Source organism: Catharus ustulatus, chromosome Z, assembly GCF_009819885.2.
Source record: "Catharus ustulatus isolate bCatUst1 chromosome Z, bCatUst1.pri.v2, whole genome shotgun sequence".
In the NCBI taxonomy this organism is placed as follows: domain Eukaryota; kingdom Metazoa; phylum Chordata; class Aves; order Passeriformes; family Turdidae; genus Catharus; species Catharus ustulatus.
The window spans coordinates 45,175,170-45,190,214 of NC_046262.2; the positions used below are offsets into that span (position 1 = coordinate 45,175,170).

The following is a 15,045-nucleotide window of genomic DNA, read 5'->3' on the forward strand; positions in this document are numbered from 1 at the left end:
TTATCTCATTCAGGTCAAGCAACCTGTGCAGATAGCAACTGGTAATGTCTTCAGGGGCCACCAAAATCAGGGCTTGTCTCTGCACACTCACACCTTTAACTAAAAAGGCAAGGAGGATGTTGATGCAACATGCTTAATTTTTTCCTCAGAAGTAAGTTCTGATACTGTCTGTCTCTAAAGCAACTCTGCTAATTTGGAACTGTGAATACAGTAAAACTTACTTGATAAAACAGGTAGCTTTTTCAAGACAGTCCTTAAAGCAATTTTGTCTTAATTATCACATTCTCTTTATATCCAACCTCCCTAGTAATCTTTTCTAAGTACATTACAAACACTTTCTGCATTTCTTCTACTTCATGGCACCATATTTTAAACAGGACATTATTTCATCAAAATAAGCCAATTTAAAGGAAAACTAAACAAAAACTGACATAATTAAATAAGACCAAAGTACAGTAATTTCATGAATACAAGCCGTAGCAATTTGACAAAAATTTTGGTGGAAACCCGGAAGTGCGGCTAATAGTCGGGGGCGGCTAATATGTGAATAATTTTCTGACATTTACAACTCCAGACGTGCCAGCCAGGGCGCCGAGCCAAGCACCTGCCAGTAAAAGCCAGCATTCCGCAATTGTTACAGTGTTACTGTGTTGCCCTGGCTCCCTGCAGGCAGCAGGGGGGGCGGGGAGAGAGGCGGGAGAGCTCTCTTCTTCCCTCCTCTGCCGCAGCCCAGGGGAGGACGGGTGGGGGGGCGCGCCACCATTGCCGCGGCCCGGGGAGCCGACGGGGGCCCTGCGCCGCCATTGCCACGGCCTGGGGAGCCGACGGGGGCCCTGTGCCGCCATTGCCGCGGCTCCGGGAGCTGACGGGAGCCCCGCGCAGGCATTGCCGTGGGCCGGGGAGGGGGGGGGAAGTGCGCGCCACCATTGTCGCGGCCCGGGGAGGAGGCGGTGTGCTTTGTCCACGCCCGCCGCCGGCGCCACGGGCGCGGGAAAGCTCCGTCCCCGCCCGCCGCCGCTGCCGTAGGAGCAGGGGAAGCTCCGGCCCTGCCTGCCACTGCGGGGCAGCGCCGACCCGGGGTGACTGAGCCCAGTGGCAGCGGCGGCCGGCCCCGAGCGGCAGCACCGGGCTGGGCCACCTGGCCCCGTCAGCAGCCCCTAGTGGGCCGAGCCTGCACAGCCTTAGCTCAGCCAGTAAACCCCGCCCTCCCGCGGTTCTGTTACTGATTGCACGCAGGTCCTCGCTGCGAACGACAGAGCGGCTTATATTCGGGTGCGGTTTATTTATGGACAAAAACCGAAATATTTGCCAACACCCAGAGATGCGGCTTATACTCAGTGCGGCTTGTATTCGTGAATTTACTGTAAATTGGAATGAACTGGTTTTGCTTCCCTCTTTACAGAACAAATGCAGAAATAAGTTTTGGAAAGTACCTTTTTTTTGAAAAGGCTATGATGGCCCTTTAGCTGCAGAATAACAGTCTCTACAACATCCACATTACATTCTTTGTATTTAGGCATTAAAAATTAGCTCTGCAGAACACTCAATACTTCATTTCTAACTCTTTTGGTTACTACACAAAACTGGCATATGAAAGCTCAGGAAAGCTTTTACAAAGAATGCTTGCTGTTCTATTATCATGCAAGACAAAAGAGGAGATGTGGTAACTTTTCAGATAGTTGCCACAGAATGTGTTGGATACCCAAAACTTTACACATTCACTTGAGCAACACCAAACAGTTGGTGTTCATCTGTATAAACAAAATAATTTCTCTCAATAAAGCAGACCTGCTGTCTAAAGCTCTTTGGAAGTTGTGACAAAGGAGCTTACTCCATGCTTGCAAAACAGAATGAGACTCTGAATTAACAAAATACACATCTAGAGCCACACAGGGTGTTAGCTATACCATAAACCTGATGATGGGTAGAGGTAGCCTGGATTAGCAAAACATACCCAGTCAGAAAATTGCTCTGCTATGATTTATTAGCAGCTAAAGCAGTTCTCAAGTGGGAGGCAGTACAGTCCGGCGAGTAATACCATTGAAAAATAAAAATGTCAGAACAGATCTTTAATTTCTGGCTCTGGCACTAACCTACTGTCTGACATGTAATCAATCACTTCCCTTCTCTCTACTTCAAAATCCTTAAAACTGATCAGAGATTTAATCCAAAAAATTATATTTAACCTGACAGCTCTGAAGTGAGTCCAGACAAGAGGCACGAAAACAATCTGAGAGCAGAAGTATCTCTTTTATGAAGACAGGTTAAGACAGTTTGGGTTGGTCAGCCTGGAGAAGACAGGAGCTCTTATGAGCTTCAAGTGCTTTAGGAGTACCTAAAGCAGGCCTACAAGAAGACTGGAGAGGAACTTTTTACAGGGGCACATAGTGACAAGACAGAGGTGAACATCATTAAATGGAAATTGGCTAGGTTTATATTAGATACAGGGAAAAAATTCTTTACTGGAAAGATGCAAGACATTGGCCCAGGTTACCCAGAGAAGCTGTGAATGCTCCATTCCGGCAAATTCTAAAGGCCAGGTTGGATGAGGCTTTGACAATCTGTTCTAATACAAAGTGTCCCTTGCCCATAGGGGAGCGAGGTTTGGAATTAGATGATCCTTAAGGTCCACTCCAACCCAAACTATTCTGTGATTCTATGAAATTGGAATACCATTATTACAAAGCAGAAAAGCATCTTAACATATGATCAGACTTTTACAAAGCTTTTTCACCATTCAGAATTACAGAATCCCAGAATTTTTAGGGTTGGAAGGGACTTCTAGAGATCATCCAGTCCAATCCTCCTGTGAAGGTAGGGTCAGCTGGAGCAGGTGACACAAGAACATGTCCTAGTGGGGTGTAAATGTCTCCAGAGAGGGAGATCCCATGACCTCCCTGTGCAGCCTGTTCCAGTGCTCTGAAAAATCTCAATATAAAGAATTTATTCCTCATGTTGAGGTGGAATTTCTTGTATTTTGGTTTTAGCCCTTGTCTGGTTGTTGGGCAACACTGAAAAGAGTCTGGCACCATCCACTTGTCACCTGCCTTTGAGATATTTATGTTCACTAACGAGATCTCCTCTCAGTCTTCTCTGGAATAAAAGGGTCCAGCTCCTGCAGTCTCTCATGATAAGAGAGATGCTGCAGACCCCAAGTCATCTCTGTGGTCTCTGCTGGACCCTCTGCAGTACCTCCTTGTGCTTCTGATACTGAGGAGTCCAGAATGAACACAGGACTACAGACGGGGGCAAATAGAGGGGCAGGATCACCTGTTGGCCACATTCTTCCCAATGCACCCCAGGATCTCATTGGTCCTCCTCACCACAAGGGTACACCATCAGCTCATGGTCAACCTGTCCTCCATCAAGACTTCCAGAAATGCTCCATTAAATCCAAAAAGCTGTGCGGCCAAAAGCACTGACAGTTGAAGACATTTCCAGACCACTGACTCTCATCAACTTAACTAATCACATCAGTTCAGAATACATCTGCCTCTTCCCATAAAGGCTCATTAAGCTGAAGATGAAACAATAAAAGGAAAAAAGATGTCACACGCTTTATTTTATAGCACCTTACTACTCATGAGATACACCTTACTAAATAAAGAATGCAGCCTAGGTTCACCCTGCTGAACCATACAGGCTTGAAACATTTGTGACTTGCTCAAACTGCTGCTGCTATTGCAGATACTGCTAGCTGCTTCAGCTGTCTCAAATAAGAGAGCCTAGGGACAAGCAGATTGCTATGACTCATCATCCTTGAAGAATCACAAGGAAAATCTAGATGTAAGGATGTCTATTCCCCTTTAGCCATCCTGATTAACCCAATGCCATGTATTACACTCAGGCATCCTTTATGCCTTGACCCAAGTTTACTCTTTCCTCCTGCTTGACTCTTTTCTTCCCCCTTCTTTCTTTCCAGACCTTCCCCGCCACCCCATCCCAGCCCCACAATGCACTCACTAGTATTAAAATCAGTTTGAGGTCTTAATCTACAAAATTTACCTCTAGTCTGTCAGTCCAAGTATGTTTCCTGATGAGCTAATGAAAAGTTGCTGCAGAGAACATTATTTCTTGTGTCTTCCATCAGATTTGAAAGAAGCCTGTGAGAAGAACTACAGTAATTTCACTACTATAAGGCGCACCTTTTTGATAAAAATTTTGGTCCGAACCCAGAAGTGCGCCTTAAAGTCCAGTGTGCCTTATATAATGGACAAAGTTTGGAAATTTGCCAACCCGGAAGTGCGAGCTGTGAACCACGGCGGGAGCTGGCAGGGCCACGGCTGCCAGGTGGAGATGGGGCCGTGGGGCTGGGACTGCTGGGTGCCTGCAGGGGCGTGGGGCTGGGGCTGCTGGCTGGAGGCAAGGCTGGGGCTGCTGGGTGCCCGCGGGGTTGGGGCTGCCGGGTGGAGGCGGGGCCTCGGCCAGCAACCATGCAGGGGGAGCTGGGGGTGGATCCTCACTGCAAAAAAAAAGTGCACCTTATAGTCCAGTGCACCTTATGGTTGTGAAATTACTGTACTGCTTAGCTAAGGTAGAAATGTGTAACAAAGAATAATCTGCTCTCTCAAGGCCCCAACAATTCATAAAACTGATACACACATCAAAGAGAGGAGGATGACATAGAGTAAGAAGTGTGGGCTTTTCTAAGGTAAGGGATTTAACAGCAAAAATAGTAAGAGTTCTCCCCAAAGACAGTTTGGATTTATAAATTTTCTGCCTCCCATAAGTGACTGACCCTCCAAAGTAGGAAAATTTCGGGAAGCATTTTTCTCTCCAAAAGACTGAAATACACTATAGATATTAGAGTAATCATAATGAAACTAATTTAGAGAAAAAAAACTATTCTTTTTATTTTATATAGGGTCCCAGTAAGACTGCTCTGAATAAATAGCAAAAGACTGCTTGTAAGTGTAGAGATTACACATGTTTTTAGGATACTACATCACTGACTAGCATGGGACTGCACAGTGGTACTCTGCTATAGACAATCACAGGAATTTTCTTTGGAAGGTAGCTCTGAACCACCATTCTGTCCTTTCCTCTGGATCATGTCTGTATTCAGGTTGAACATCAACAAGCACATCCTTGTGTACCATTCACAGACAAAACCAGAACAGTACCTGCTTGGAAGAAAAAGAGGTGAACTAGAGGCCTATTTCCTTCTCAATATGTGAATGCCTGACAATTAAGAGTTACAAGGAACTGCAGATCTGGAATCACACCCTTGTGACTGCAGGACACATACTGAAGATGAACATGATGTACCTTCAGCACACAGTGAATCATACCAGTTCTAGGTTAGTAAGAGGGAAGCATAACTCAACCATGTCCCTAATGCTGATCTAGCTCTGAATGGTTTAAATATGCTTTTGTGTTTTGACTGAAAGTATCCACAGGTCTAGGATGTTGCCTCTTTTAAATGAAGGCACAGGGGTGAAGGATTCCAACCTTTGCTACACAGATAAGGCTTCAGCTATATAGTCAAAGAAGAAACAAGAGAATAACCTGTTCATAATTTCAAATGTGTACCATCTGGGAAATACTGCTTTTCTGCACCACCTTTACCAACACTTTATCACCACCTTTTCAGATGCTTCAAAATGCTCCTTTCCTCACTGCAAACTCAGTTCTTACTGTGTTGGCCATCTGCTTTGATCTATGTTCACACTGGCCTTCTGCCTGGTTTTTAATGCTCATTTTTCACTACTTTACCTTGTAATCAATATGGCTGCATCAACTGAAGTCATGTCTTCTCCCCAGCTTGTTGACATTTCTAAGTGTATATCATTCTTCTTTCCAAATTCTTCATGTTGCCATTTACAAAAGCTTTCCAGCATTTTTTCACCATGATGTCCAATATACATATCTGCCTGGAAATAAAAAACAATGTTATTAAAATTAGGATTCTGTAAATAGAATTTGGAACCTTTTTTGACTGACCTAGTAAAAATATTCTGATTTTCCTGGCATAATATGTCCATGGCAAAACAACTCAAACTTCAGGTGCAGAGATCACCTTCCTTGCTTGTAAAAGATACAAATTAAGACAATGCATTGAGAGTGTATATGCATCTGTTCACCCAAACTCTAGTCTTATTTATTTGATGATTTCTCATTATCCATGGTGAAGAAAAGTATAATGGCGTTAAAATTCATAATTTGAATATGAAATGAGATCACTCCAACTGCTGAGAGGACATGTAGAAGGAAATACTTATTCAATAGAAAATTAAAATATTTTAGACCAGAACTATTGGTAAGAGAATCCCATTTCCTTATGAACTAAGTGCTATATCAGCTCTTGTTTGTCTAGGGATTAGACAACAAAGAACATCAGTTCTCCTTCTGCAATCCAACATATTTAAATGAGATATTTTTTCTGTTGAGATATGTAAATGTACAAAAAGCAGAGCAGAAGCAGATTTAGCTAAGATCTACCTGATTTCCACAAGGAAACTTTGACTGACTTTGAATTGCAAGCCCAGAAAACTCTCAATACATGCAGCACATACATTAGGAGAAGGTTAATCTTTATTGGGGCTGCTCATCAGTACAAATCATTAAATAATATACAAAACGAACCAAGGAAATGTAGTCATTAAAGTTCATGAATATTGCAAGCTTTTGCACAGTAACAGGCTAAGCAGCATTACCCTCTACAGGCTAAGACAAATGTCATAAATACCTACTGGAGTCTCATGAAGAAGAACAAGTTTAGTCACCCGAAGATTTACTTGTAATCCTAGACTCTTGTGTTGGAAAAGATTAAAAACCTAAGAGAGATTAAAAAAAAACCAAAAACCAAAAAACAAATAAAAATATGAACTTGTATAGCACATACATTAAATATAAATAACAGAACCCCCAAAAATCTCAAAAACTGTCATATTCTATCTATTGTGACTGTTTTTATTTTCTGTAATCTGAACAGAATATTAAGATAACGTACAGTGTCGGTATTCTGAAGTGAAAACAGAGCTTAGGCAATGTTCATTCTGGGAACATAAAAAAAGACCTTTTCCTCTCAATGGTCACAATCACTTTATAAACTGTGGCCTGTTTCTCCAAATATTTACACACACATTTAATACTGTTCACATGAAAATTTGTACTCAGTTAAATCCATGATCTTGGACCAAGTGATATGAGCCAACATCCAACAGTCTAATTCTTCCTTATCATTCAGGATAGTTAATGCTTATATTAATTTTTCAGCTTACACTCCTTCTTTAGAAAAATCTTTCCTTGTATATTACAGGTGCTACTTTTCACTGCTTTATGCACCAAATGAGTGCACTACAGCTTCAGATAGAACTGGCAGGGAATGTAATTGCCTAAGTCCATTACTCTTTCTTTTTTTTTCCCCACCACCACCGATCACACAATCCTTTTTCGTAACAATGTCATATCTTCAGAACAAGCACAGGTCACCAGAAACTATCCAATATCCCAACCTTTTCAAAAACACCATGGGCTTCTAAACAAAAAGTCACCTTGTTCTCTCACTTCCAGGCTTCCCTGAGAAGTATGACCAGACAGTATAGACAAGTCTGCAGCACCATGGTTTTCTGCTGCAAAATATATGGACTAGGTCTTGACAGCCTGCTCATGGTCCTACTCTGGCTGTGCCTTACAGGTGTTCAGCCAGAACCACGAGAAGGAGCAATGGAATCAGCCTGTGGTTGGCGGGTTGGCATTGTTGGCAAGTCACCAGTATTAGTTTTAAATTTCCTACCATGTTTAAGGTGGTTAGAATAAATCTTCTGGCAGCATCTGTTCCATGATACGAAACCATAGCTGGATCTGCCACCACAACGGTTTCTATGTTGTACTCTTGAGGTAACTTGTAAGAGTACCGCTTTCCTCTTCCACTTTCTGACACTTTTTGAGCCTTGGATTTTCTTTTATCTGTAAACCAAAACAGTGCTTGAGAAAATCATCCTTCAAACTACTCCTGTAGTACTTTTTATATTTGTTACCCGTGGTTATGTTATAACTCTCATTATGTGGAAAGTAATAGCTTTAATCTGTTATGCTTATTTGCTCCTTCTGAAGGTCTCTACTATGTATAAATATTAGCTCATACCAAGAAAACCGAAATTTCATCCATTCATCCATCTTTTCAAGTAAAGTCAGAATGACTAATTGCATCCTTTCAACTGACATATTTATAAAAAGGATATGTATCTCTTACTTTGGTTTGTGGGAGAAAACTCATGCTGTGACTGAAGGGAAACCAGTCACACTGACATTGCAGAATTTTTGTCTGTCCATCTTCATAAATCACAGAGAAAATATCTTGATGTAATTATATCTTAGCATGCAAGACAACAAATACAGATTCGTCACAGAGGTAAATATATGCAACAATTCCGTGATTTGCAAAGAGGAAATAAGGCTTCAGAAGAATGACAGAGAATTATATAGGTTTGCTGGAAACAAAAAAGTGAATTTCTACTGACATGACTTCAAAATCAGTGCTCCTGCAAGCAGTTGAAACAAAGTAACAAAACCAAACCCTGGAAACAGGCCTTCAAATCTCCAGAGAGTTCCAAGTCGAAAATGTGTTAAGCTCATGGTAAGGCTGAGGTTATTAATGGCATTCAGTTTCCCCTCCAAAAACCCAACAAAATCACCATTACTACTACAATACATATGAAAACTCCCTGCCCAGTTACACAGAAACAGTTCAAGCCAGAAGGTGGTCAGATTTACAAACAGCAGTTAGCAATGCCATTTTAAATAATCTAATTTACAACAAAATGCAAAATTAAACTCCTTGTTGTAGTAGGCAAATTTTGTTAGATCCTCTCGATGTAAAACTTCTGGGACTGATCTCATTGAAACTGAGTGGAGTTTTTTCCAGCATCCACAATGGAATATCAGGCTCTCTGTTTACCTAAAAAAGTGATGTTTGAGATGAAAATTATATTCTGGAAACAATAAAATATTCAGAAATTTTGAGGAAATATTTTGTAATTGAACAATCTTATCTCTAATGGGAAAATTCCTACAGTGTATTTTAAAATACATGACTGCTCTCCAAAAAATAAGTCACTCTTCAAGACAGTGCTAAAAATGAACTCACAAAGTCAATTAACTCACAAATTAAATTTAAAATATAAAATACCAATGGAAGAGGGGCCTGTTATTTAAATATACATGTAATACAGATTTTATGTAAATATAATGTAGATACATATTTTTCAATATAACACATACAAATTATGCACGCTTAAAAAATGTTGTCTATCCTCCTCTGTATCATTCATAAAAGATTATATATGTGAATGGTTTAGTCCATCCTACTGCATCTGAGAAGGTCTAACTGATCCCTCTACAACAGGTGAGAAAGGGTAAGATTTACTAACACATTTACTAAAGGAAAAAAGAATATATTCTCCAGAAATAAATGTTTGGTGTTTGATGACCTAGAAGTAGAAACAGTTTATAAATTTAGGCTATCTAAATCTAAAGTCTCTTATTTTGATCCTTGAGACACTTGCTTTGCCTTCTAACTTTTGCTACACTGTAGCCTTACTCATGTTTGCTAACCGAGGACCCACAGCCCAGTTTATAAAACATTTTGCATGTTTTCATTTCGCTTTTGAGGATAACTTCTAATGAAACCTCAATGCTAGTACTTGTGCCAAAAAATCCATTTCCTATAAGCTATACAGGTTTGTTTTATATATGTTTGTATGGCAACTATGGCTTGCCATACAAACATCTAATGCTGCAAGGTCTAAGGTCTATAGGTCTAAGTTTAAAAAGCAAACTCATGTGGGTTAAAAAACATCTCTTATAACCTACCTGACCAACATGCCTTCCTCCTAGGCACGGTGCAGTTTCCAGCAACAGTTTATTCACTGCTCACTTCTTTGTAAAAGACAGCAGCTAGTGATTGGAAACTTTCAATTTAATCTTAGCATGTACACAGAATTCTCTTGACACATCTCTCTAAAAGTTATAACTAGCGGTGCATTTCCATTCAGAACTGACAGTCCGCAATAAAATACATCATTGTGCTAAACATTAATAACACTGTGGTCCCATAAGCTGTTGAAACCTCTTGTCTTTTGGAATTGTAGTGGATGAGAAGACTATACAGCTCTGTAGACAAGCTGTCTGCCCATCATTTGCCTTAGATACCTCTCCCACTAACAAACCAATAAACAATCTGTTCTTGGCCAGCCAACCTTCCACAAATTGCGGGCAGACATCCCCATCACAAGATCTCATTTATCTGAAAATTGTAGCTCTTTCCTATGAACTTTAAATAAATTGAATTAATAATTTTGGTGCTACTTGTATTCAAAAAACTGCCACAATTGCTGCCAGCTAACAAGCTAAACAGGCTTTAGGCAAAAACTCTTGTTTCTTTACACACTCATAAATAAGTAAAAATTACAAAGAACTATTCATTATTGAAGGCAAAGTATGTGAGAGACAACTGCCGCAAAAAACCCAGTTACATCAATAATGCACATGCTAACAAGATTAAAGATGCATAAATTAATCTTTAAAATTTAATTACATTGCCAAAATAAAAAATAAGTTCCACAGGAGGATTCTGTGCAATAAGATTCTAATTTGTGTAACTATAGAAAAAAAGAAGTTTCCATATCCATGCATTTTTTAAACTCAGTTGACTGAAAGGAAAGCTAGAAATACTGCATTAGTTCAGGAAGAAGGTTAAAAATACTGTAGCAAGTACATTTGACATAAAATAGGCAATTAAGGGAAAACAAGCAGAAATGTTAACAAAACAATAACCACACCCTAAAAATTTCGAGATACTAAAATCCAGTTACTATAATCATAGGTTACATAAACTATCTGAGCCAACATTACGAAGACACTGTGACTACAGGACTCCTGGACACCTTCAAGTCCTCAGGCACAAAAGCATTTCCTGAGTAAATGCACATGTAGCCCAGACTGCAGAGGAATCACCATCACTCCCCAGCGGATAACCTAGTCATACGGAAATTGCAGTATTCTGTCTATGTAGGGAATATTCAGGAGCTTAAGAAGCCATGAGCTGTACCTCCACTATAATTTGAATAGAGACTAAAATACTTTCCTACAGAGTGACAAGTTTTTCTGACCCAAGGAGTAGAAGCAAATATCTCAAGTAGCACCAGTCTCCATTTTATGTAATCTCATAGATCCATGATCAATATTGTTTGCACATTTTATTGCATGAGTATCACAGAGAAATGGGCTGTAGAACAAGAATCAACACAGCTCTCCCAGCTGTATCAGCCAGTCTACATCCCATAAAGTAAAACTTCTGCTTTTGATTCAGTGATACTTAGCAGGCTTTTTCCTGCAACATTACATCATTCTAAGAGGAAAAGCACACTTGTATCTCAGGACAATATATTGTTTAATGCCAGAATTAAGAAGGAGATGTCTTCCAATCTCACATATTCAGAGGGGATGCAAAATTCACTTTTACTGTATCCTGGATAAGAGATTTCTTTTTTCGCAACATACCCCATTGCCTTGACCATGAGTTCAGTTCACTGTACAGACAACTTCAGTTTGGAACAAGTGCTTCAGAGCAGGTAGAAGAAAAAAACCTTAGATTCCCAATGTGGCCTTTTGCTCTAATTACAACCGCTTCTCTCACGTTTTTTCTGTAGCACACTTCTGCATGGGTTTCTTTAAAGGTTTCATGGGGCATGTGCTAAAGAAAGGTGTGGAATGTAAGATCTATCTATGGGCAACTATGTGCTCATATACGTAAATAAATCACAGACACTTTCAACAAAAGGATACACATGCACATTGTCAACAATCAAGAAAGCATCTGCTTCTGTCAGTAGTTCTCTCCCTCGCCTAATTAATAAGAAAACTACCCCATTCATAAAAACAAGTTCTTTGCTCTCCCCAAACAAGTTTGGCTGTGCAGCAACTTTAAATCCAGCCCTCAATGGCAACGGACAACAAACAATACCTTCTTTGATTGCCTCTGCTGGGTCTCCATGAAAAGCTATTATTCCCAATAGTGATCCTTCAACACCTCCAGCACAGACATTCATTCCTTCTGATAATTACAATTCATCACCGGCAATGCACATTTGCTTGATAGGTAGCCAGCCTTTGAGATCAATTTGGAAAAAACCAGCAACAGAAATACCTGTCTCTATTCTGACACACAAGCACTGTAGAAGCAAGAGATATGGTTGTAAGATAGGACCATATTGCTGAGAAGTTGCTGTGTTACCAAGGTTGCTCTATTTCACAAAGTTACACCTCTACCAAAGGCAGCTGAGACTGCCACATACTCACATACTCATCTACTTTATTTTTGTTAAATTAATCTACATAGCTAATTATTTGACTTAGAATTCTGAAATACTTATCTAAAGCCTTTTTTTTTCTTTTGATGCTTCTTTTCACCTTTAAGGCTGCACCATGTGTGTAGCATGTGTCTGTAGCATGAATATTTTGGTGATATTAACTAAGTTCATGTTAAACCAACAAACTGCTCTCAGCATAGACAAAGCTTTTAAGCATATAACTTACTGCACTCCCTCTCAGTAAAATAACTTGTACCAGTGGAGTGAGGGACTGGTCCTGCTAAAACAGCAGCATTGGTTAGAAAGTGCAGCTATTTGTGCTCCCTGGCAATAATGTTGTGTCAGAAGATGCTACACAGTTATGTATAGCTTGAATTATTTTGAAATTTTAAAGCTGGTAATAGATATAATGAAACTTCTTTCAGTCAGGTATTAGATTCTCTGTTGACAGGTTAATTATAACAAATCAGAGCTGTGAGTGTAAGATTATCACAAAAGAATAAACTGACTTTCCCATTTTAGACCGTAAGAGAAAGTGAAAGGATATTTTATAACAAACATCACCAAAGAATAATGTCCTTACCAACAAGTTTGCATCTTTACTCATTTTCATATCCATCACTGTTTGCTACTTTGTCAGATACTCTTCCCCCCTTTTTGCAGTGCATAAACCATGCATACTTTTCATTTTTTCTTTCTTATTCCCATACACATGCAGGCATGCATGCTCTAACTCACTTTTTTCTAATAGGGAGGAATAAAACACTTTACCTAATGTGAACAACTTTGGCTAATACAGAAAATTGAACTTTCAGACAAGCAGTGTGAAGGTAATACAATGCCTAGAAGAGTAATATAGAGACAAATGGAGGAAGTTATATGTCATTTATTTCATCCCACTGCAAAAAGAGCCTTGCTTTGCTAATTTATCTTTGATTTCAAACTCTGGATGGATGCCTAACTATAAAAACAAAAATGGGGAAAAAAAAACCACCACAAAACCTGTCACATTTATTCTGTGGCTATACAAAATGGACAGAGCAGCATAAAAGTTCAGGAAGGATCAGACAGCCATGGAAAAGTTTTGGCTGTAAATGATCTCCAGAGGGCAGCTAGCCAACCTCCTGCTCAAGTCAGGCCAAGTGTCAGAGAATGATCAGCTCTTTTAGAGCCATTTCTAGACATGCTTTATAAATTCCTGAGGATGTAGATTTGACAGCCTTTCTAAGCAAACTCTTCCAGTGCTAAGAATTCTTGTAGAGATTTTATTTTTCTTATGGAAATTGAAATTTAATTGAACACAAGTTACAACTGTTGTCTGCCACAACATACCTCTAAGGAATGTCTGGCTTCATCTTCTCTCGGCAGACCCTTAGGCTGCGGCTGCATCCTTCCTTTATCTTTCCTTACCTACTTGAAATAACTTAGTTCCTTCTGCCTCATCCCAAATTCATGTAATCCAGCCTCCTAACCACTTCAGTGCACTTCTGCCATTTTCTTTCCATTTTGCCAGAATTTCACTTACATGAAAAACAAGTCTAAAACTGTGCACTTGTTCTGGCTTATTTTCTAGAAAAAAAAAATTTTTCACAACAACATTAGAAACATTCTCAGCTCATGCTGAGGTCAAAGGCCTGAGATCCTCTCCATCCTTTGAAGAACAACAGCTGATGATGAAGCAGAAAAAACAAAACACTATCTTTCACAAATGCCATTTTTCCCTTCTCCATTGAAAACTAAGAAGTAATCGCTATGTGGCAAATTTCTGTTGAAAGCCTTCTGCTTCAACAACTAGTTCTACCTGCCATTGAGGAAGAAGCATTAGGATTGTTTCATACACATCTTCTAAATGTCATTCATAGAACAACAGCATTTACAAAAATCCGTTAAATTCAGAAAATTTAGAAGTTCAAGACTAAAAAAAACATGAAGAACTCTTTAACTTGGTTTTAAAACAGAAAATTAAGTACAAGAACTGCACACAGTGAGTGATTAGGCAGTTCTGATGACAGAGAGAGACAAGAGATAGATTTTAATTATTAAAAATTTAATTATTAAATTGAAACTTAAAAATGCCCCAAAGATTTCTACTTTCAAATACAAATGCATATCTAGAAGCAGTGTCTATCCCTAATGCACAATTCCCTCTCCCAACAAGTGAGAGGGCGCCTTAGCATGCCACCTCAGGAGTCCACCCTAGGGCACAGCTACAAGAATGATCAGTTATGCTTCTGTCAAGGTTCTTTTGTAACTACTATCTACTTTTCCTTAAAATATATTTGCTACATTGAAACTTTTCAGCGTGATTTTTGTATTACCTGTAACAACACCACAGTACTGATTCTGAGAAGGTGGCTTTTCAGAAATTTTCTCCTCTACGGACCTTTTTCGTCTGTACACCCTGTGTGCATGTCCTGTCACAGCCAAAGTGCGATTGAGTGGCTCAATAAATATGAAATCCTCATTAATCTGTATAAACCCCATCTGCAAAGGAAAACAAAAGGAACATGTAAGGTAAGAATTTATTATGTTGTGCACAGTCCTGCAGGAGGAAAAAACCCACAACACTCCATTTAAGAAAACACTTTATTTTAGTAACCTTATGAGCAAAGTGAGTACCTTTGTATTTTACAAGCTTTCTACTTAAATAAGCTAGAATAAATTTCATTTATTTCAGCTAACTCTGGGTGGGTGGGTAGGTGGCTACGTGCCAGTAGCACATGCACAGTAA

General features: G+C 39.7%; 1 protein-coding gene across 2 annotated transcripts in view; it reads right to left on the bottom strand.

Moving 5' to 3' along the window:
• The window catches only part of ADAMTS19 (ADAM metallopeptidase with thrombospondin type 1 motif 19), a 166,597-nt gene that overhangs the window by 119,618 nt on the left and 31,934 nt on the right, over positions 1 to 15,045 (bottom strand). For both annotated transcript variants that reach the window (XM_033085815.2, XM_033085814.1), the window contains 4 exons: positions 14,633 to 14,798; positions 7,739 to 7,911; positions 6,693 to 6,776; positions 5,716 to 5,873 (listed from right to left, as the gene is read on the bottom strand). In XM_033085815.2, the coding sequence (XP_032941706.1) occupies positions 5,716 to 5,873; positions 6,693 to 6,776; positions 7,739 to 7,911; positions 14,633 to 14,798 (581 nt within the window). The remainder of the gene's footprint in view (positions 1 to 5,715; positions 5,874 to 6,692; positions 6,777 to 7,738; positions 7,912 to 14,632; positions 14,799 to 15,045) is intronic.